Genomic DNA, 23,107 nt, shown 5'->3' on the forward strand with positions numbered 1-23,107 from the left:
AAGCCGCAGAAGAAAATGCCCAATACCAAACCCACAGCTCTCCCCGAGGAGCTTTTCATCGAGGGACTGGGCGTCGCACCAGCCGGCGTGGGTGTCCACCCAACGACGGTCACCTCCTCCAGCGCCAGCAAGGCGGCCATGAGCAGTGATAGGGACGTCGTCCGCAGCCTCAACTTGGTCGGCAACGGCGACAGGGCCGCAGTCTCCGCCGTGCATGCGAGGAGCCTAAGCGGGCACGATGACACCATGGCGAGCGCTGCAGTCCGCCTGCTGGACTCGACGGGGACAGTAGACCGGGACACCATCTACTGTAACCTGTGGCTTTTTATTTGGCTCAAGACAATCGGCTCCTTCGACTCGGGGGCCTTCAGCGCAGCCCTTGGCGCCCCCAACGGCATCAGCGAGGCTTGGGAGTTAAGCACAAAGCTGCAAGGCGCGCTAACCTCGAGTGTGTTTCTGGGTAATGTGTTAGGGTGTCCGTTAGCCGGACATCTCTTCTCGCGATACGACGAGAAGCGGGTCTTGTGCGCGGCCCTCATCGTACACGCCGTCTTTACGTTCCTCTATGCTGCGCTTCCTGTGTACGGTGTGGCCCTGCTGAACCGTTTTTTTATTGGCATCAGCCTTTCCTTTATTGTTGTGTACACCCCTGTCTGGGTGGACGAGTTTGCCCCCAAGAGCCAGCAGAGCGTGTGGATGGCGTCTCACAACGCCGGCGTACCGCTCGGAATCATGCTTGGCTACCTCCTCGCCGCCGGCCCGCAGGCTTTCACGAGCTCGATTAGCTGGTCCTGGTCCTTCTACGTCAAGTGCATTCTCATGGTGCCGACCATTGCATACGTGGCGCGCTTAGATCCGCGCTCCATCAATACGCGCAAGGCAGGTGTCGCCAGCGATGGCAAGGTCTACGACGACGCTGGTGACGACGACCGCACTCGCGACTTCGGTGCCGTCAGCGGTGTCGCGACAAGTGGTGAAGGCTCGAACAATGCGCCGGGTGCCATCGCGGTCTCGCCGCCGCCAGCAACGGCGAGTGCAAGAGCGTCTGTATCGGCCGCTGCCTCGCGATCAACTGGGCGAGATACGAGTACCTCCCAGTCGCTTCGCATGCTGGCGGATCGTGCGCTGGCGACCATTCGCAATCTATACTCCTCCATGTCGCCGCTCTTCTCGAACGTGGTGTACATTTGCAGCGTCGTGTCGCTCACAAGCCTGTACTTCGTTGCCACAGGGCTGCAGAACTTTGTGACGCAGTACCTGCGCGACCCGCCGTTCAACGCCTCCATAGCCATCATCATGGTCGGCTTTGGTTCAGCCGTTGTCTCGGCGCCGGTGTGCGGCGTCATCGTTGGCGGCATCCTGCTCGACCGCATCGGCGGCTACAAGCGCAACCTCCGCCGCGTCGCCTTCTTCATCCTCGCCTGGGGGCTGTGCGCGGTACTCTTCTCAGTTATTTGCATCTTCGTGCGCACCGCGCGCGGCTTCCTCCTCGTCATGTCTGTCGTGCTCTTCTGCGGCGGGGCCATCATCCCACCCGCCGCCGGGCTTACGATGTCCTCCTTGCCAGACCACCTTCGCTCCGTCGGGGCTGCCTTCTCCCAGACCATTTACAACCTGCTCGGTAACTTTAGCGGGCCGCTCGTGTGCGGCTTGGTGGCCGACGCGACGGGAAGTCTGCGCTACGGTATCATCACACTGCTCCTGTCTAGCACGCTGGGTGTCGTACCGATTCTAGGCATGCTGTACGTTGCCTTCTACGGAGCTGGAAACGGGTTAGGTTCGGCGGCGAGTGTGATGATCGGCAGTAGTGGGGACGACGGCGCCGGTGGCGCGGCAGAGGTGGTGGCGCTTGACGAGGAAGAGGAGGAAGAGGTGCTGGAGATGCACAGCTGCGGGTTAGTAGCAAGCGAAGGTGGCGCGATGGCGGCGGCACGACTCTGCAGGCACAGCCACGACCGCGGCACTGCAAAGACGCTCACAGATGCAATGGCGGTGAATAATGGCAACTTTACCTTACCGCCAACGACAGCCTCGGTGCGGAGCAATTCAGCTGTCTCAGTTTGGAAGTTGCAGACAGAGTCACCACCGCAGTTGTGCCGGTTGCTTGCAGTGGGGCACGGTATGCCGAACGGCTGCAGAGGGCCTGCGGCTTGCAACGAGGAAGTGGCCGCTCCGCTGCCGCTGCCAAACAGGTCACGCCCATCGTCGCCGCAGTCGATGGAGGCCCGTCCTTTGCGCCTCCCACCATCATTCGAAGCCGCCTCGCCAGGCGCAGCACCAGCACCACCGCTGGCGATATCACCCACGCCGACGTGGACGAAGCCGGCCGTGGAGTCCCCTGCCGCGCTCTCCCCCAGCTGCGCAGCGCGAAGCTGTGAAATGAAGGCAGAGCTGAAGATGATGGATCTTCAGCTGGGAGCGTCGCGAGTCATGTCACTCGCCAGTCAGCGTGCGCTCGGAGTAGACCCAGTGTCGACGTGGTTCAAGAACGAGATGCGAGAGTTGAGTCTGTCGCAGCGCCTCTCCACCAGCAGCTCGACGCGCGGCAGCAGTGCGGGAAGTCTTGGAGGCGCCAGCGCCTCGGCAACGGCCCCGTCGCCCTCTCCATGCAGCACGCTTTCGCAACGGCTCTACAGCCATGTCGAATGTGCCGTAGAGAAGACAGACGCGAGGCTCACTCACGTATGCAAGCATGCAGACGCACACGCAGCACTGTAGGCCTCGCCGCCTGCTCCCTTCTCATGCATTGGCTAATGTCGTGCTCTACGCGGGACGCCGGTGAGGGGCGCCCGTGTCGCTATACCATTTTAGCTTCGGCGTCTCTTTCATTCGACCTCCCTCCCTCCCTCCCCCGATCACCACGACCACCTCACGCACACGCAGAGGCATACGGATCACCCCTTCCTTCGTTGCTGTGGCGGTGCTGCGTTGACTTTAAAATGCGCGTGCGTTTTAATGGCGTAAGGAAGGGGAGGAGGGAAGCGGGGGGTCGCGTTGCCCTCTCGTGATCGCCACTTCCTGCTTCCCCCTCCCCGCCATTCTTTCCGCACCCGTCATAGATAAGGGAATCCGCCGCGTCACGCGCTGCCTCGCCACGCGGTGAATTGTGTGCATATGTGTCTGCATCACTCTTTTATTTGCCTTCTTGCTATGTTTGCGCAGCCGCCCTCCCTCCCTCCCTCAACTCTCGTTCTCTTGTGCCGCGCCACCAAAGTCTCTCTGATGCCATCAGTGCCGTCGCTGCGGTGCCCCTTCCCCCCTTTCCTTCTCTCCACACGCTTCTGTGGGCGTGCGTGTGCGTGTGTGAGCGGTGTGTGTGTGTGTGTTTGTACTGCTCTTCGATTCTTAAACCTCTCTCTCGTGTGCGCGTGCGTCAGCACTATGGCGGGTCGAGCACATCGCTTCGGCTGACGCCTGCGCAAGGCCGTCATGGATGGATGGGGGGGGGACGGATGCCTCATAAAAAAATCAAGGAAAAATATACACGAAGCATGACGACGGCCATTGCCACCCACCCGCCCCCACAATTCCTCTTTCGGTAGAGCGCCCCACTGTGCACACAGTGCATTTATATGGATATACATATACATATATAGATGTGTGTATGTGTGTGCGTTCAGATGGGCAAGGCCACCTGCATTCATCTCCCCTCCCCCAATGAAAACGTTCGCCGTACCTCCTCCTACGAAGCCCCTCCACTCGCCTTCCTGCGCTGCGTTTCCCCTCCCCCCTCCTCCTCCTCTTCCCCCTTCCCACCTGTCCTCCCTCTTGCTCCGCTGTACTTCTCCTCATCCGCGCGCGCCCTCTGCTCCCTGCACGCGTGAGCACCCCATACATGCACCGAATCCGCAGTGCCGAGACCGCTTTTGTCGTCGCGGTGCTCTCTTTTGTTGTTTCGCCACCTTCCTCTTGTCTGCCTCAGGAGAGTCCGCAGCTAGCCCACATAACACCCCTCCCCCAACCCGCGCACGCGTTCTGCAGTTACGCGAGGCTACGTGGCTTGCGGCGCTACCGGCCTACACACCTATCAACTGGCCGAGACTCGCACACGCATCTGTGCACCTCCCACCACCACCGCCCTCTCCTGCCTCCCCCCTCTCCTCTCCTCTCCTCAAGCACGCAGTCGCAAGATGGCGTCGGTGTCCCCCTCAGAAACAGGTGGTACGCTGATTGCATTCCTGCAGCAGCTGCGCGGCACCCTGGTCGAGATCGAACTGAAGAACGCCTCCATAGTCTCTGGCGAAATCGCATACGTGGACGCCAACATGAACACCTTCATGTCGCACGCTAAGATCACCAGCAAGGGGAAGAACCCCGTCGAGGTGGAGGAGTACATGGTGCGTGGCAGCACCATCCGCTACATCATCATGCCGGAGAGCCTCAACACGTACGACGTACTGAAGCAGGCCTCCACGAAGAAGAACGGCGCATTGAAAAAGGTAGCGCCGTGACAGCACTCGCTACGGCCGAGATGGGCGTGCTCGCATATCCCCACGCGTTCGATGCCACTGCCAACTAGTGTCTGTGTGTCTGTGTGTGTGTGTGCATCCCGTGGGGTGATGGGCGCATAGAGGCGGTGTATTGGAAAGGGAGCAAACAAACATAAGGCATCGGCAGAAGAGAAGAGTGGGTCGCGTGCCGCAAGCCAAGCGGATATGTTAAGCGGTGCTGCTGGCCGCACGGCGTCCCCCGCAGATGCACTGTCCACGTCCAAGTGGAGTCGGGGGTGTTGAAGAGTATTCAAGCCGATGGCTGCAGAAGGCGGTGTCGTTTCTCACACAAAAACGCACCGAGCCGCCGTCTCGGTGGCCGTCCAACGCACACGCACAGAAGCATACGTGTCACTCGCGAGTGACACGTGCCTGCATACGTTAGTCGCCTGTAGCGCGGCTCCTAAAGTGGGGGGAGAGGCTGGCTGGGCTGGATGCCGCGTGCACATGCATGCGTCTTGACGTCTTCTATGTGCATATATATATACATATATATATGTGTGTGTGATGATGAGTGTAGGTGTCCGGCTCTCTGAGTAACCCTTGGCTCACGTAAAGCAACGACGACGAAAACGTGCGGTGGAAGCCAACACGACGAACTATGTGGCCGCTGTCGCCTCCTCTTTCGCGTTCGCTCTGCACCGCCTCCGTCTCGGTCTCCTCACTTGCCGGCGCGTCCAGAGCCCCCCACCACCCTCCCCTCCCCGCTTCCCTTGGCTGAAACAGAACGGAGTGGCCTCTCTCTCTCAAGCGACGCGGCCTCGGCTGTGGGAAAAGAACAGAGAGAAATTCGCTGGCGGGGGGAGGGAAGGGGAAGGCAGAGAAGGTGGGGGAACCCTCCTTCAGCGTGTCTGCCGAGGTGCTCTTGCCACGCGATGTTTGCAGCCTCTTCCGTCGTATAGCCAATGCACCTGCTCAGCAGCACACCCTCAAGCCCTCTTCTCGATCCCCATCTCACTCTTTCTATCGCCCTCTGCACTTGCTGGACGGCCACGCGCTATGTGCCCCCTTCCCTCCCCCCACTTCTCTCCTCTCTCCTCGCACGCCCAGGAGCGCGCGTATACACCCGTCTGCGCCTAAATATTCCTTCAGGGGCGTCGGTCTTTGTGCCGACGTCACACCGCTGATTCGTTCCGGAAGCGTTGAGGTCTTGACTGGGACCGTTGCGGCTGCGGTCGCATAGTGTGGGGAAAAGGGCAAAGAGAGGGTATCTTGCGACCGAACCTGCTCCAGCGGCGCGCATGGGGTTCCGAGTGGCGGCCGCCAACATGCCGTCGCCGCCGCCGCAGCAGCAGCAGAGCTACTTTCATGCGAACGTGACGGCGCTGCGGAGCCTGCAGCACCGAATGCAGCTACGGGCAGACGCAGCACAGGCTCTGCGCCCTGGACCATCATTTCCTTCGCACAGTGCACGTCGCCCGTACGCGGCGTCGGCATCACCACCACATTGCCATTGCCTGCGCTGTGCTGCCCCGCCGCCCCCAGCCTCTTCCTCCCCATCCATGCCGGCAGAAGCGCAGACAACAGTGGAGAGTCGAGGTATGCCCTTCTCTTCCTGGTCGCCTCGGCTGCACGCAGCTGTTTTACAGGTGGCAGACATGGCAGAGGTCGATATCACTGCCGGAGCGTACGTCACGGCGCTGGGCACAGCGCGGCGGACAGCAACGGCGCAATTACCAGAGATGAGCCATCTCGGCTGCGTGGTCGGCGAGAGAGAGGGCGTGTCGACGGCAGGCATGCTGCCAGGCGGTTGCGGTGCCTGCGCATGCCACCGCTGCGAATGCCTCGATGGGCTCGCCGCAGGTGGTGAAGATCAGCATCACCATCGGCACCGTCGGCACCGCAGCAGTCATCGTAAGCGAGAAAGCAGTAGAAGTGGCAGAAAGCACCATGAGAGTTGCCCTGGCTCTCGTCCGTCTTCGTCGCCTGGTCCGTCCAAGTCGCCTGCTGCAGCTGTGTCTCACCTTCCGAGCGCCGTGCCGCTCCTCGCGGCGGTTGCCAACACGCCGCCGGTCGCGTCTCCGTTTCGAGACCAGGAAGTGCTGGAGCGCATAATGGCCAAGTACCGCACCCCTCCGACTCCACCCGCGGAGTCAGCACAACAGCAGCCACTGCACATCTTTGTTCACTGCGACTGTAGCCAGACCAAAGCAGCCCCTGATGCGTCAGCGTCGACAGGAGCTGCCTCAACAAGCAAGCTAGTAGTACCTGGGTCAGCAGCGAGCACAGCGCCGGCCGTCGTGCTTGCTTCGATTCCTCCACCGATAGTCTCAATGCCGCCGCCGCCGCCAGCCGCATCCGCCCCTCCGCCACCGCCGCCAGCCGCATCCGCCCCTCCGCCTCCGCCGCCAGCCGCATCCGTCCCTCCGCCACCGCCGCCAGCCGCATCCGCCCCTCCGCCACCGCCGCCAGCCGCATCCGCCCCTCCGCCACCGCCGCCAGCCGCATCCGTCCCTCCGCCTCCGCCGCCAGCCGCGTCCGTCCCTCCGCCACCCCCGCAGTCTGGCAGCTTGTCGATCGCACCGACGCCACCACCGGCCGGCGCTAGCCCGCTTGTGAGGCCGCCAACACTGGTGGCAACCCCACCGCCGCCGCCGCCAAGTACGTCTGTGCCTGTTGCTCCGCCGGCAGCTACAGGTGGACCGCCAGCGGCAAGGTCCCCTGCGGCGCCTACCGACTTTGCCAGAGAGGAGGAGCCGCAGATGCTGCTGGAGAAGGCCGACAAGTACGTCTGGCAGCTTGAGCAGGAGGTGCAGCACCGTGCTTTACATTATAACGTCATGCTTCAGCAGCTTGCGGAGGAGGAGGCGCGCAGTGCAGCGCTACGCCACGACCGCGACGCACTCCTCGCGCTGAACAGCGGCTTGCAAGCCTCGCTGGACTACGAGCGGAGCAGCAGCGACGCACGACAGCAGCACTGGCAGAGACGCTCAGCCTCGTCCTCTTCCACCTCACCTTGTACAGAGACACTAAGGGCATCACCTCCGCAAGAAGGCGAGTCGGGAGCAAAAGAGCCACCACCGTCACAGCAGCAGCCGGTGCGCCGTCTCCCTCCAGCGGTCGAGTCTGTTTACGCCGCTCTGCAGAGAACCGCGGATGCCGGTGCAGCAGCCACGTCACTGCCTCCCGCGCCCGCTTCAACGTCATCTGCCACTCCATCAGCAGTACCGCCACCGCCCTCTGCCTCTGCCCCAACAACCGCAGCAGCTGCAGCAAGCGAAGGCCGCGCGAGCGCCACGCAACAAGTGCTCCGGCACATACTGCTCGAGCGCGAAGTTGCACTCCAGTCGTCCCCGTCGCCAAGTACCACGACGGCGGTAGCAGGCACGACGGATAGAACGCCTCATCCTGGCTACTCTGACGAGTTGCGCCGCTATGTAGACTGCCTTTATCAGGAGGCGGAAGCTGGCGCCGCGCATGTACGTCGGGCAAGCTTGCCGACGGCGCCCTCAGCTGCTGCCGCCGCAGCATCACCGATCAAGCCCTCACCACAGCTGGCAGCCTACCAGCTGCCGCCGTACTACCACACCAGCCCAGCTGCCCCGGGCGCAATGCTATCGATGGCGAGCAATGCGCAGCTGCAGCAGCAGCGGCAACGCCAATCAGAGCTAGAGCAACTTCGAGCAGAGGTTGCGTTAGAGGGAGAGCGCATGAAGGCCGACACGCAGCGGTGGCGTGCCTACCTTCAACAGCAACAACAGCGTTGACGCGCGCTCACGGTTTGGCGGTCCCTCCTCCCCCTCCCCTCTCTCTGTTGCCCACTTCCCATACATCTTGCGCTGAATGCTCACTCGACCCATTCTGCACACGCACACGCGCATGCACCATCACCACCACTCCACACCTTCGCTCCTCTCCGAGGGGCGCCATAGATGACAGAGAGGCCCCCTTCCTCCCACACACACACATGCAGAAACACTTTTGCTTCCAGCAACAACAACGCCACTCTTATGGCATGCCAGCGGCGGGTGATATTTGGACTGCGCATGCACGTCCCCCGCCTCCTCTCCCTCCCACCCGCACACCGTGCCCGTCTTGTGGACGTGTGCGCGCTCTCGATGCCGCTTTAGGCGTGTTTTTGGCAGGCACCGAAAGAACGCTGATGGTGCGAGAAGCACCGTTGGACGTACAGATGAAGCCGCTGTGCACTCATTCGGGTGCGCTCGTACGTCTGCTTGTGTAGAGAGCTCGCGCGGCACAGCTTGCAGGAGCCCCCCCCCGTGAGGGCAGCGGCGGCCGCATTCCAAGGCGCCACCAAGCGACTCCTGACCTCCTTTCATGTGCCAGCTCATCACCACTTCCTCTCCCCCTCTTTCTCAACACACATGCACACACCCCACTCGTGCTTGGCGGCGGTGCCCACGCCATCAGCGAAGCGATGCAGAGGAGTGGCCCCTCTGCCGCCATTGCGCCTCATCGTCGCCGCCGCCGCACACGCACACACACGCGCACATACTGAAGGCACCTTCGCACCCTATCCCACCTTGGTGACTCCCCCAGTGGGCCCGTGGCGTCACGCGAAAGTCTGCCGCAGCGAGAAGCCGAAGAGAAGGGTCGGAGGGGAAAACGTTTTGGCGAAGGCAATGGCTTGGTTTCGCTCCTCCGCCGCAGAGGCCGCCGGCACTGCCACTGCAGCAGAGCCCGTGGCCGCAGAGCAGCGTGAATCTCAGCAGCAGCGTCATGTGAATTCCTCGGCGTCGTTGACGGAGACGGAGCAGCTTGACCTCCTCGTCGCCGGCGCCCGCCTCGACAACGCGGAAGCACAGGACATGGCCCGCTTCCTTGGATCCAATAAGCGTCACACATACGCGGACGGCCTACTGGGTTGCGCCGTCTACACCCTCAGCGGACTGCAGCACATCCAAGGGCAAAGCAATGCCCTGACGCTACTCACCATGTGGACGGTCGGAACGACGTTCTTGGTCGATGTGGCGGAGCGGAAGTACCTGCAAGAATCGCTCCAGGGAACGCTGCGCGCCGCGGAGGCAACAAGCGAATGGGAGCAGTCACCACTCGACACGAGATCGGCATCCACGCCAGGACAAGCAGCAGCAGCACCGACAGCGCCCGCCACATCCTATGCCTTGCCATCAGGAATGACGAAGCTCGCAGGGCAAGATAGAGAGAAGCTCGCGGAGCAGCACCGCAAAGTGTTTCTGACGCAGGCAGTCGCATCGTGGGTGTGGATGTTGGCCTCCTTCCAGCAGTTCAAGGTCCACAAGCGACTCAAGTGGTGCGGGTACAGCAGCTGGATGGGGCTCGGCTGCGCCGGGTACTACACAACGCGTCACCTCTACAACCTGCTGGTAAAGTAGGAGGAGAAGGGAGACTGCGGATGCGGATCCGCGCTGCCGCGCCGCGGTGCGGCACTCACGTACATGCTGGGAAGAGGTGGCAGGCCCTATTCCTGGTGCTGTGTTCACTAGGCCATTTCTCGTCAGGGTGTGTTGTAATCTCGTCACATTGGGATAGGGCGTGTGTCTGGCCTGTGATGGGCATGGCCGGTAAGCCCTCCACTCCCCTCCCCAACCGCTAAGGCATGCGTATAATGCATGCAATGGTAAAACAAAGGCGCTGATGCGACAGAGGTGCGGATGGTGAAGGGGGGGAGGGGTGCAACATACTGCTTCCTGTAAGCCCCTCATCGCGCCAGCATGCCTCTCTCTCCCATTGCCCTCTCCTCTCTCGCACTGCTCATCTCCCTCTGTGGTTGTGTGTGTGTGTATTTATATGAGCCTCGGTCGTGCTGCCGCGTTCGAAAGAGCTTTGCGACCCCCCGCCGAAACGACGCGGAAAAGTCGTGCGCAGCGGAGTGGGGCCCTCGCGAGGGCAGTGAGACGATTCGACGCCGCACCCCTCTCTCGCCCTCCATCCCGTTCGCCTCACCGACTCATTCACCTCCCTCTCCCCCTCCCTTGCTGCCCGGCCAGTGCTCCACAGCAACGCAGCCCATTGCTTCTCACAAAGCCCTATATCTTTACCCCCTCACGCAAGCCACCGACTCACAATAGCGGCGCAACCTCCGCCAAGCACGTGCACACTCTCCCCCCGTCGCTTCTTCTCTCTCGTCCGCTGCATCATCCAGTTCCGGGGGCAGCTACTGTCGCCTGCGGGCGGTTTCGCTTTGCTCGTCGTTTCCCTCGACCTCCTCTGCTTTTTCGGGGCTTTGTGTGCGTGTGCGTGTGCGCGTGCGTCTCCACACTTGACCTATATCTTTGCAAGGAGCCACCGCCGCCTCCAGACTCAAGCCAGCGTGGACATAAGCACGCACACGCACAAAAAAAAGGAAATCGGCCGCCTTAGTAGCATCCGTCCCCCCGCCTCTGCCACTCTCTCCCTCCGCGCTCCTCCCCTCAGTCTCGGCCGAAAGTGTAAGCGGAAGCCGATCAGGGCAGACAGGCGAACACGCACACATAGCGCGTGAAACAGTGGCGTGCTCCCTTTCTCCCCCGTCCCCCCCCCCATTCCCAGACGACCTCTGCACAGCGTGCAGCGATGAGTGTCGAGCACCAGCGGCTCAAGAAGGTTCGCCGAGAGGCGGCTGTCTTAGCAGAGACGAAGCAGGCTCTCGGCTTCCCCGTCACCGCAGCCACATCTTCCTCGTTCTCCTCCTCTTCAGCGGCGGCGGTGGCAGCGCTGAAGTCGCCGGAGGAGGAGGCGGTCGCGCGAGATGTGTACGAGAGGTATGGGGTGTCGATGGCAGCTGTGAATGCGTACCTGTTGCGCTACCTGCGCTCGAAGCAGCTCAGCATTCAGGGCGCCGTGGCGAAGCTGCGCCGTCGTCGGGCTTTCGAGCAAACACTGCCGGCGATCAGTGTCACCCCCACCACCGTCGCGGCGCTGCGCTGCGGGGCCTTTCACTTGCTGGGCGACGATCTCGAGGGCCGGCCAGTGCTGTACTTCAACGCTGCTGCGTTCACCCTTCCCGCGCTGGAGGTCGGCGAGGCGCAGCGACTTTTCGTGATTCTCCTCGAGTTCATGCAGGCGCGATGCCTACTGAAGAACAACGCGGACGCGGCAGAGCTGATGAGGCGCCGCCAGCACCACACTGATGCCGCAGTGGCAACGCACAGCTCTCCGAACGGCGGGTGCGAAAGTAACGGAGGAGTCGCTCCCGCGGTGCCAGACGCAGAGAAGGAGGTCCTCGGTCACCTTCAACAATTCACGCTACTCGTCAATGAGGAAGGGGTGTCATGGGCAACGCACGCGACCTTCCTGCAGAACTGCAGTGCCTTCCTTAGCATGCTCCCCAAGTACTACCCGCTGATGCTCGGGGCCGTTCTGGTCCTCGAGGCCTCCTTCGAAATACGCGCCGCCATCAAGGCGTGTTTTGGAAGCACCTCGGAAGACGTGCGGGACTCGGTGCAGATGATCGAGAGAGCCGACCTGACGCGGTACGTGGACGCACGCCACATCCCGGTGGAGCTTGGCGGTCACAAGCAGGTCGTCGAAAGTGCAATGAACTTTTCTGAGGCGGTGCTGCGGCACTGGTTCACGCTCACATCGCAAATGGAAGAGGAGTGCGTCCGTTGCGGCGGTGTCTGCGATTCCGCGGTGCCCACAACAGTCTCGGCAGTCGGCGCAGGCCCTGCTGGCGAAGCCGGAGCTACCAACGGCCAAAGAGATGGTGCGGGTGGTGTCAACACGCCGCACTCGCCGCCACGCCCGCTGTGCGTGCCACCACCACCCCTGGGCACGACGCAGAGGCGCATCTCCCACCAGCGGCACACAATCGAGCTTCAGCACCTTAGCAGTGGCACCGGTGGCGGTGCGAACGCAGGACCAGGCTCGCCAGCGCCACGGCCGCCAAACAAGCAAGGTGGCAGCTCCTTAGCGGCCCACCGCCGGCACCCCGGCATGTCCCCTGCCGCATCGGCGAGCGGCGCCGCCACCATAGGGACGCCGCGAGGCACGCAGACTAACCAAAAGGATATGACCGCCTCGATGGCGGGCGCGGGGGCGGAGCGCGCCGAGTACGCGACGGACGACGGCGTCTGCTCGGCGCTCTCCGGCGCAGACGACCGCGAAAACGACGACGCGGAAAACGACGACGCAATCGCCGGCATGCACACGCCAACCAACTCCGTCGTCCCGACGTACCTGCTCCACACCGCCGCCTCCTCCTTGGCGGGTAGCCTGACAGCCGACGGTGAAGTCCCCCTAAACGTTTTTAGCGCCAGCCACTACCACCACCACCGTCACCGTTTAGCCGCCTCGATGTATAGCGCAGCATCTGCGACGATGTCGCGCGAGGAGACGGCATACTCTTCAGACCACCCCGATGATGTGCTGGCGGCTCTGCGGCAAGAGCGTCAGCGGCGTCAGCGTGCAGAGCAGGCATTGCAGTTCCGGGACTTGGGTGTCGTGCTCGACATGCGAAACGCCTCCACGATCGAGAGGGAGCTGGCCTCCATGCATCAAGACCTCAACGTGTTGGTGGCGGAAATCCTGGTTAAGGCAGAGGCGGCTAGAAAGCGGCAGAAGACGCCACCAACACTCAACCAGCTTCTGGATCTTACCCTCACCGCCTTCGAGAACGCCACACGCACAACGTCAAGGGTACCCGCCATGGCGCTGGCCGAGCCGGTGCAGCGCGAGGCCGTGAGCTCAAGCTGCTGCAGCTTCATGTAGTCGTGCCCTAACTCGCACCGCACCCCTGTTTCTTGTTCCAGCAATCGGCCTTCCCTGAACACAAATGCAGGTTGCTGTCTCTGTGTGTGTGTGTCTGTGTGTCTGTTGGGCGGGGGGAGAGGTGACGATGCAGCTTCACTGCTCCTCCTTCCCTTCAGCACTCGCTAGCCTATCGCTTTCAGTTTGGTCCTTGTTCTCACGCACCGCATGGCTATCGTCGCGTTTGGCCATTCATGAGTAACTTGTTGCTATGATATCTGCCATTGCGCGCGCCTCCTGGGGTTGGCGCCGGTTCAGCGGCGCACGCACGAGCGCAGGAGCTCACCTCGCCTCCACTGTGCGCTGTTCAATGGACAGATATATACACACACGCACCTTCTGAGTTGACTGTGTCTCGCCCATTTCCACTGCTGCCAGCTTCCCTTACCCATCCCACCCTCCCCCCCCGCAATCACGAGCGCCATCGGGTCTTTGTGCACGGATTTCTGCGGCTACTCTGCGCATCGTCCTGCTTCTCTGCCCCCGGGTTACCCGAACTGCAGAAATGTGCACATATGCGTACGTTCTGTGCAGCGAGACAACACCCATTAAGCCCATCTCTCCCTTTCAATATGCACCGGGCTGCTGTGCACAGCTCGCTCGTTCTCTTAGCTGGGGGTGGGGGGAGGGGGAGGGGATCTCTCTGGGAAGGTTTCACACCCACCGACCCACCACCGCCATTTTGTTCGTCTGTGTGATGTGTGCCTCATTCAAGAGCCAAGCCTTTTTTCCCGCGTCTCTCCCTCCCGTAGCCCTCGCATCCGCGGCACTGCAGTCCGCAAGCACGCACCCGGCGCGCGCGTTCCGCCCTAACTGCGGGTACGGACCTCCTCCCGCCACAAGGCTCTCCCTACCTCCCTCCAAACCTCCTCCTCACACACACACATCGTGCCTCTCCCCTCCCCCTTGTTTGCCATTGATGATCAGTTGAGGCAAGCGGCAGTGCACGGTGGCTATGAGAACAGAACGGAAGTGCGTGCCTGCAGACGTGCCGCTGTACTGCGCACCTATATTTCATGCGCCCGGGCCTCTGTGCCCCCTCTCCTCTATACGCAGCGAGCAGAGGCGTTAAAGAGAGGGGTGAGAGAGAGGGGGGCTCTAACGCTACGAGCGCAAGCGAGCATTCCAAGAAGAGTGAACTTGGCACACACACACACGGGTGGGAAGGGGGCACTGCACAGGGAGGCAAGCGGAATGGGATTTGATGCTCTTATCAACACCTTCTGCTGGACGTGCCTCGTCCTCCTCGGCCTGTGGGTCATTGCGGATGTGGTACAGGCACTGGAACTGCTCATATTGATGCGGGCATACAAACGCAACGAAAAAAATGTGTTCGCCATACCTTTCGCGCAGCTCCTGACGCGGCTCTTTCACGAGTTGGCTGTGCCGCAGTTTTTGGCGTCTGAAGCGATCCAGCGAGGAGAACTGCCGCCAGCCGTAATGGCGAATGGCCGTCAGACGCCAGCAGCGGTACCCGTCGAGTACGTTGGCCCGGGCGCTACTCCACCCTCGCCTGGGACGGTCGCGGTTACCAGCGCATTTTTGGCATCGCTGCCCCTATCGGCGTCTGACGAGGTCTTAGGTGAGCTGCCTACAGACATCCTCACCGGCAGCCTCAGAGGCGGCGCTGGCAAGGCAAAGAAAGAGGGGAGGCTCAACCGGGCTGGCAACGGCGTTGATCACGAAAAAGGGCAGCACCACCCGGGGCAGCAGCGACGTGGCACCGTGGCTGTGGTGACTGTGGAGCCCACACACGCAGCCGCTGACGGCTCTGCACTGACCCCCTCGCCTGACCCGGCGTGGTGGAAGCCTCGATTGCAAGGGCAATGCTTAGTGCTCGGTCTACATCTGCCACTTGAGCTGCTCCCTGCGACGCCCACGGCGACGCAGGCAAACGCCTGCAAGGAAGCCGACGCTTGCGGTGCAGTTAGCCGCAGTGGCACGGGCACTCCGCCTCGAAGTGGCAACGACTCCACAACACGTCAGCCGACCGTGAACCTTCAGCTCAGGCAGTATCAGCTCGTCCCTTCTGCAGCCGCGCCGTCGCTGGCCTTGCGCCAACACAGAATGATGGGCAGCGATGCAGGGCGGCAGGTGCGAGTAGCCATCGCACAGCAGCTCTCGGCGGCTCCGCTGCAGGTGTACACTCGCGCTAAACTCACGCGGGCACGGGTCAGAGCACTTCTCGCGCCGTCGCCGCTGACTCGCACGCCACCACAGCACACAGACTTTGACGCGGTCAAGTCTGCCTATACACAGCACTGTCAGCGTCTTCTGGCAGCGGCGGTGGCGGAGCAGACGACCATGGCCCAGCGCATGCGTCACGACCGCAAGTCGGGGAAGCGTGCGCAGCGAATCACCGCGCGGCTAATGCACTATCTTCAGTACGCATACATGGACAACGATGCAGCGGCAAATGTCCACGAAGGGGTCACGCAGGACGGAGCTGGGGGCCGTGGCGGTGGTGGTGATGGCGCTAAGGCCGGCATTCCTCGGGCGACAGCCGGCATGCGAAAAGCTGCGACTACTCAGTGCGCCACCGCGGGCAGGACGGATTTCGCTCAGCGCAGCTGCGCGCCGTGGATACCGGTGATCATGAGCAGCGCTTGTAAGCACAATGACGAGTACGGTTCAGTTGGGCGAGACGTGAGCTTGTCATCGTCAGCGCTGTTGGATCACAGCCTCTGCCACGCTGCGGCCCCTCTACCGCCTGCGCAGTCCGCCTTGCCTCAGCAGAGCTTCCTTCAGAGCCGCTCCTCATCTTCGCCCATACACTCACCGAAGGCAGTCGTTGTGCCGCCACAGCATCCGCCCACGCACGAGTCGTGTCGCGGCAGCCGTAAACGGCGCAGAGGCGCAGAAGCGATGCCGGATGCCACAGACAGAGCCATCGAGGCTCTGGAAGGGCTACTGGAGCGAGTGCGGCTTGCGCAGGCGCTACGGCCGCGTTACAAATCGCTGATCTGCAGCGTCCGCTTCTCGGCTGAGCGATTTGTCGTACGCCGTGGCGCGACGGAGACGCCGACGTGGACGCCGCTGCATACAGACGCTGCACCACATGCTGTCGTTAGAAGCATGGCTCGCGGGGTCAAGTCATCGTCGGCGACAGAAGGCCGTGGCGTGGCAACACGGGCATCGTGTGAGCCCTCCCCATCATCCACCTCTTCACTCTCTTCTCAGCAGCCTCATCTGCGTCGGTGGCACGGTAGCACGAAGAAGAGCAGCGCCGCTCCGGCGTGGTTGCGAGTGGCGACGAGGGATGCACCCGCATCAGCTTTTGAAGCGCAAGGCAGCCGGAGCAAGCTTCGTCACCTTCGGGGCTCAGCCAACGACCGCGACAGCCCCGGCAACCGCAGCGCTTGCGCGTCCGCACCGCTTTCATGGCCGATCTCGAGCAACCTCGTCGATGGCCAAGTAGCGGCAGACGCGCGCTGCTTCTCTCATGAATGTCGGCTCGCGTCAGCGGCGGCTGCACCGGCAGGAAGCTGCACTCATGACGAGAGCCCCAGCTACGCCCTCGATCGAGACCAAAGTGATCCGCTGCCGCCAGCGCAAACTCCTTCATCGCTTAGGCCGCACTCCGTCAACCTCGCCTTCGCACAACCACCTCTTCCCAACGCCCTCAGCTCCGCTCCTGCGCATGCATCCGTCGAAATCGTGACGCCGCTTGCCTTGCCGCCGGCGAGTACCCCCAGCACCAGCGCTGCGAACGCCGCCACAGAGTTCCTGCGTGAGAGTCACCTGCGCGAGAAGAACAAGCAATCCGGCATAGCAGCAGGAGTCGGCGACAGCTTCCATTCGGCAGCTGCACCACTTGCCGATTCCGCCGCTTCACGACAACTCCAAGAAGAACTGAGATCTCTGGCGAGCAGCAGCGAGGAAGCTCTGCAGAGCGCTGCCGCCGCCGTTGCAGCACCGTCTCCGCCGCGCATCTGCGCAAGCGCGCCTCCAGTGTCGCTGCAGCCGCGCTCGACAGACTTGCGTCTCGTCTACGTGATTGGAGCTGATCGTGCGACGCTGCTCCGCAGCCTCACGGTGGGCGCAACGCGTAGCTTCGCCGCAGGTGCGCAGAATGTGCTCTGCTTCTTCACTCGGAGAGACGAGCGACGCGCGCGACGGCGGTATATGGAGCAGCTTGACCGCCAGAACCGGGCTGAGTTGCAGTGCGCGGCGCGCTCCGACACGCTAGCAGGCGCCTCTCCACCACGCAGACAGCGCGGCAGCAACGCCGGCTCCATCGATTGCGTTTGCTCGAGCACCGTAACGCCGTTTTATAACCAGGCGGAGGAGAGGCGGGTAAGCACCGATGACGGAGCCCTTGGAGAGGTGCTCGGCAACGCCGGCGCGGTGCGCCAGCAGTCCTTCGTGAAGTCGAAGGCGATGGGCTTTGTCGACCTCGCTGGTGCCGACCGCTCGACCCCAGCGGCAATGCCCACCAACAGTGCCTCCGCCACATTCACGATGTCGTCGGCACATCGGCGCGAGAGCTCTTCTTTCTCCACGCTTCACAGCCTCGATAGCGGCGTTTGCTCGATACGAGAACCTCCACACGCACTTCACGCGGCGCCTCGTAGTGGAGGTGGCAGCCCGTCATGCCTCACCATCATCCCGTCGCCCTCGACAGTGCAGCTAGCTAAGGCCCCCGCTGAAGCCACTAGGCCGCCCCATCCAGCGGCCATCATTGCCAGCAGCTCCAAGGCTGGCGACAAAGAACTCATTGACGTCAGTGCTGCTGCCATGGCCACGGCCACGAGCACGGGTGCTGGCAGTCATGTGCAGCCAGTGTGTGTCGCAATACCTCCTGCGGAGCCACCATTACCAGCAGCAGCAGGTGCCCATAGGCATGTGGACGCCGCCGCTCTCGTGGCCGATCCTGTGGCGGGTGCGGCGCCGCCCTCTGTCGCCGCCAGCGCCTTTACGATTTCTGTGGAACCCTCCGCTAAGAGAGGCAGAATGGCAACCAGGAAGGGCGCAGCAGCCTCTGCAGCGGACACTGCCGTCGTTTCGGAGCCAGTGCTGCCGCTGCCCAGCCCAGCTCTGCCGGTCTTCACAGACTCTGTGTCGGCTCACGACGTTCGGCAGTACCTCTCGGCCGTTGGCGTGACTCTGCCAGAGCAAGTGTACCTCCTACTTGATGCGGGTGCCTTGGTGATGCAGCGGAGTCTCGCCCCCACGCAGCACTCACGAACAGAATCCTCTGTGCGCAATACTGGCAGCGACACACCAGCCGTGACGATTCCACGGACCGTAGGGGGTGCTGCGAAGCACAACTGCGCATCGCCGTTTGCCTCTGCCGCTGCGGCGCTATGCCGGGGTGCCACTCGCGTTCTGGAGGGACAAGTCGAGGTGGCGGAACTGTCCCTTGATGTACTGAGTCGTCAGATCTCGCCCTTCCTGTCACTGGTGCCCCCACCGCTGCGCGTCGGCAGCAGCCATGAGGCTGACTATGATGGTGCATCTGTATCGCACTCTCGCAGCACCGTAGCGTCTGACGACAACGACGACAACGACGGCAAGGTCGTTGTCCCGCTGGACGCGGCAGCCGCGAAGCGTCCAGGTAAAGCATCGCTCTCACCCCGCTCGCATTCGCGGCAACGGCATCGGCGGGACTCAGGGTCAAAGGATCACGGGCTCTCAAGCGCCTGCGCTTCTCACGAGCAGCGGCACCGTGAGCATGAGCGACGTCTCAAGCGCAGCCTTGCCCGTTGGAAGAGGCACATTCAGCGCCGGCAGGCAGCAGCTATCAAGGCGGGCAGCATCCCCGTCGCTGTCGGCGCGCTTTTCTTCACAGCACCACCGGCACTGCCCGCAGAGCTGGTGCAGCAGCAGCAGCGATCGCTTGCGCAGTTGGACGGAAGTGAACCAGCGCGGCTCTTGGTCCCGGAATGGGCGCTGAGCGGGTCCGAGGTGGTTGAACGGGCCCCTGTTGCCCTCGAGGAAGCACGACGGGAGGGGCTGCATGCGTCGGGACTATCCCCTCACGGACGGAAACCACCCCCGCCAAGGATCTGCATGACGCTCATCTACACCGCTACCGCCGAGCAGGTGGCGCAGGCGGTGATGCGGGCTGCAGAGGTTGCTGCGGCGGCGGCAGCGGCAGCGCTTACCGACAAGAGCGCTGCGTATGACGCAGTCGATCCACCGCACCCCCGAAATATGGCGGTGGCTCACCCTCGAGGAACGAGGTTCCCGGCGGTCGCCGCAGCGCCTGGGAGGGAGAGGCGCAGCAGCTGTGCCAGCTACGAGCTCGTAAGCAGCAACGCTGACAGTGGAGGGCACCCGTCAACGCCACGGCAGCGGCGGCGGCGGCGCTCAACGGTCGTCATGGAGAGAAGCACAAGGGGCCGTCGAGAGCCATCGTCGACGAGCACGGCACTCCCCAGCAACGAGAACAGTCTGTACTACTCCTTTTTTTCTGAAAGCCTCACGCCGCAGCCGTCGAGGAGTGGGAGGGACTTCGTCAGCGGCGAGCATCATCACCCAAGGTGCCAATCCTCGGATGCCCCACCAACGCAGGATCACCACCCCGCGTCGCCGCTGAACAGCTGCTCCGAAACCGCGGCCTTCTCCGAGGAAGACAGGATGGAGGGGACTGGCGATGTCGAAGACGGTGGCACGGCGGCATCAGATGCGGTGTCGGCGGACTCGGCTCTGATGCGTGTGCATGGCAGGTCGCCGTCTTTTCTTTTGTTCACCGAGTCCTCTGAAAGCACTCACGATGGCCGTGAGGGTAGCAGCGGCATCGGAGGAAGTACAGCAGAAGCGGGAGGCAGATGGGGCGTCTGTGGCAGAGGTGCCGCCGGCGCTGGTGTCGTGCGCACTGCTACGCTTGCGTACGCTGAAGACTTGGAGCGGAGCAGCAGCACGACTGCGCACTTCGCTCGCACCAAAAGCGCTGGCGATACTGTTGCGTGGGCGGGATCACCGCCGTCCTCTACGGGTGACGTACGCGTGGGTAAAGCGCTCTCGAAGAGCGTTTGCGTGGAGTTGGCCGAGGCCGGACGATGCGAAGGCGACGACGTCGGTGCAGCAGACGAGGTGATAAAAGTGCTGCGCGACTCGGCGTGCTTCCCAGAAGGGGTACCAGTCGGCGTCTCCCTCGCTTACGTGCGCATCGGCAACGACCTCTATGCCATCACAGAAGTTGTGGACCGTAGCTTCCTGCAGTATCGCGAGGAGCGTGTCATGCAGCCTCATCCCTCTCGCAGGGATGTCGGCGCCCGCCGCGCAAGCGACGACGACGGCGACTCCTCCACGTCGCTCTCCGACCGTTGCGACGTTGCTGGGGAGGAGAGTGAGCTCTATTCCTCGTCCATAACGAACTCGTCGTTCGCGTCGCACACTTCCTTTGAGACGCTAGGCGCCGCCTTGGAATCTATACGGAGCCAGCAGCAAGCCGCAGCGCGGCAGCAGCGCAATCGACTGCGCCACCGCTGCCGTGCCGTCTCGACAAACGACTTTGGCGGCCTTTCCTACTCCCTCTGCGGCTCGGCGCCGCTGCGTTCGGGCATGCGGCGGCAAGAGGTACATATGTGCTGGCGGTGCCTCAGTGCCGAGGCGGTGGTCATCTTCGTTCCTTGCGGCCACTATGCCGTGTGTGACGTGTGTGCAGAGCTGCTGGCAGACTGCTGCGTGTGTCGCACACCGATCCTGTCGAGTGTAGTGCTGCTGGAGCGCAGCTAGTCTCAAGGAGAACAGGAGCAGCAGCACCAGCGCTGAGAAGACCACCCGTGACGCACGCGCGCCGTGCCGAGATCGGTCGAACTTTTTTTTCTGCAGAGACAGTTCAACAGAGGAGCGGCAGTTGGAAGGGGGATGAGAGGGAGACAGAGGTCCACGGCGTGGACGCAGGTGGTATGTGTCGGGTAGGCTGTGGTGCAGACGCCTCAGTGGCACCGTCATGCATGCGCCGTGCAGCCCCACCACCCTCACTACTCTGTATATGTGTGCGTGTGTGACTTCCTTTCGATTTCTTAGCTTCACTTTCGTACATGCGCTGATGTATACTCTTCCCTTCCCCCCTCCCACACACACTCATGCATGGCACCCCTCGCCGCTCTCCGCTCTTCTTGAGCCCGACCCTTACCCCATCCTGTCTTTCTCTCTCCTTCGACTTCCACGTCCATCTGCGTGCGCATCCTCGCCTGGTGTGTCTGTCTGTCTGTCTGTGTGTGTGTGTTATCGTGCACCCGTGCGCTTACCGGTGAGTGTTTTTTGGAGATGTGAGGAGCTCTCAGGCTCAGAAGCACGCGACCTCCGCTGCGCGTTTCGCATCGTTCGTCCTCTCTTCTCTTCACCAATCGCGCTCCCGCACCTTCCATCTCCCTCTCTATCCCACACCCACCCCTTTCACGCTTGGTCTCTACGGCCTACTCGCCTCTTGAGTGACGGCTAGGAATCGCATACATACGCACGCACTCACTCACATACGCATACGTGCATCCATACCACTCGCAGACGGAAGCCTCTCCCGCTCTCCAGATTCTTTCCTTACTCCTCCCCCGGGGGCCCGCACCGGGCACAGACACACACAAGCACTGGCACACACAATCCCCCCACCCACTCACCCCCAACCACACACACACCTCAGGACTTCTCCCTATCGCTCGCCTTTTCCTGCCTTTACCCTTTGCAGGCGTTTTTTTTTCGCTCCTCTGTTGCTGTCATCGCTCTTTTTCCCTTCTTGTTCGCCCCCCTCCCACACACACGTACACACACACACAGGCCTTCACGCTCGTACGCACGCGCCGCTTACTTGAAGGCGAGCAGCAGAGCCGGTGGGAAAACGTCCACAGTGTGAGAGAGGCGAACGAAACCTCTCTCTCATTCTATTTCTTCCAGTGCGTGTGTGTGTGTGTATACATGTGTAAGCGACTCTATCAAGCTGCGCGTTGTCCTTCAAGTCGTCCTCTCTCTCCCTTCCCACACCGTTCGTCTCTCTGTTCTGTTGCCCTTGCGAAGCGTCTCGCTGAGAGCGAGTCATCCACCCACCCACTCACCCTCTCCCTCCTCTGCTCTCCATCAGCCCGCATTTCCTGCTGGCTGTGTGTATGTGTATGTGTGGGCGTGAGTGTGTGGGTGTGCGTCTGAGCCCTCCAAGGGTGTTCTGTTGCTGTCATCTGTTTCCGCGTCTTTCGCTCGCCACGACTGTCCTGTCGGCGCCAGCCTTTGGCCCGCAGTTGATCGTCACACACAGAGACACATACGCGCACCGCGTCGTTTTCTCGAGAGAGTGGCGTGAAGGTGTGCGGCATCTTCACAGACTGAACGAAATACGTGCTCGCCGGCTCAGGAAAACGGAAGCGAGAAGAGGCCCATTGCGCACGCAGACGTTGGGTTGTCTCAGCGCTGACGTGGGGCATTCCCCCCCCCCATCCCTGCGTCTGCGGGAGTACGCGCCAGCTATTACGTCCCCGTCCCTATTGGTTAACATGTTCCCCTTCGATGACGATGTGGTGCGGTTTATCGTGCTGCTTACGCAGCACGGCACTGTGGAAAAGGTGCGCGCAGCCGTTGAGCAGAACTCCGCCGTCATGAACTTTGCCATGCCTCCCGAGTCGCTGGCGGGAGGAATGGACACGGGCGCCCTGAAACGACCGAGCATCGCAGAGCTCAGCCACAGTGAAGGTCGGCAGGTCGACATGGTGTCGCAAGCGGCTCTCCTCGGTGTGCGCGCCCCGTTCATCGCGATCTGCGAGGTCGCCAGTGACGGCGCGGTGGATGGAGAGTCGCACATAATCGCAACAACGGATCCCTCGTCGTTCTTCCGAAGTCTCTCCGGCGTGGGAACCGCCACACCGGAGGAGGGGGAGATGCTGAGCCGCGGTGCGGGCGGCGGCGGCGTCGCGGTCGCCGGAGATAAGGTGAGGGCCCTGAGCTGCATCCTTCTCGAGCGGCGTGACCTCTGCGGCCCCAGCAGCAGCAGCGGCACCGGCGGCAGCGATGGC

General features: G+C 62.4%; 5 protein-coding genes across 5 annotated transcripts; all 5 read left to right on the forward strand.

Moving 5' to 3' along the window:
- Positions 1-15: 15 nt before the first annotated feature.
- On the forward strand, positions 16-2,718 carry LSCM1_02946 (uncharacterized protein; the record flags this gene model as incomplete). The annotated part of the gene is made up of 1 exon (XM_067320505.1): positions 16-2,718. One exon carries the CDS (start codon positions 16-18, stop codon positions 2,716-2,718), a length of 2,703 nt encoding a protein of 900 aa, XP_067178817.1.
- A 1,412-nt stretch (positions 2,719-4,130) lies between these two features.
- LSCM1_02947 (uncharacterized protein) lies at positions 4,131-4,451 on the forward strand (the record flags this gene model as incomplete). Its single annotated transcript, XM_067320506.1, has 1 exon — positions 4,131-4,451. One exon carries the CDS (start codon positions 4,131-4,133, stop codon positions 4,449-4,451), a length of 321 nt encoding a protein of 106 aa, XP_067178818.1.
- Positions 4,452-9,073: 4,622 nt separating this feature from the next.
- LSCM1_02949 (uncharacterized protein) lies at positions 9,074-9,805 on the forward strand (the record flags this gene model as incomplete). Its single annotated transcript, XM_067320507.1, has 1 exon — positions 9,074-9,805. One exon carries the CDS (start codon positions 9,074-9,076, stop codon positions 9,803-9,805), a length of 732 nt encoding a protein of 243 aa, XP_067178819.1.
- A 1,180-nt stretch (positions 9,806-10,985) lies between these two features.
- On the forward strand, positions 10,986-13,121 carry LSCM1_02950 (uncharacterized protein; the record flags this gene model as incomplete). The annotated part of the gene is made up of 1 exon (XM_067320508.1): positions 10,986-13,121. The coding sequence occupies one exon, from the start codon at positions 10,986-10,988 to the stop codon at positions 13,119-13,121; it is 2,136 nt and encodes a 711-aa protein (XP_067178820.1).
- A 1,233-nt stretch (positions 13,122-14,354) lies between these two features.
- On the forward strand, positions 14,355-20,843 carry LSCM1_02951 (uncharacterized protein; the record flags this gene model as incomplete). Its single annotated transcript, XM_067320509.1, has 1 exon — positions 14,355-20,843. The coding sequence occupies one exon, from the start codon at positions 14,355-14,357 to the stop codon at positions 20,841-20,843; it is 6,489 nt and encodes a 2,162-aa protein (XP_067178821.1).
- Between the last annotated feature and the right edge of the window lie 2,264 nt (positions 20,844-23,107).

The sequence above is a fragment of the Leishmania martiniquensis genome, chromosome 22, assembly GCF_017916325.1.
Source record: "Leishmania martiniquensis isolate LSCM1 chromosome 22, whole genome shotgun sequence".
NCBI classification, from domain to species: Eukaryota; Euglenozoa; class Kinetoplastea; order Trypanosomatida; family Trypanosomatidae; genus Leishmania; species Leishmania martiniquensis.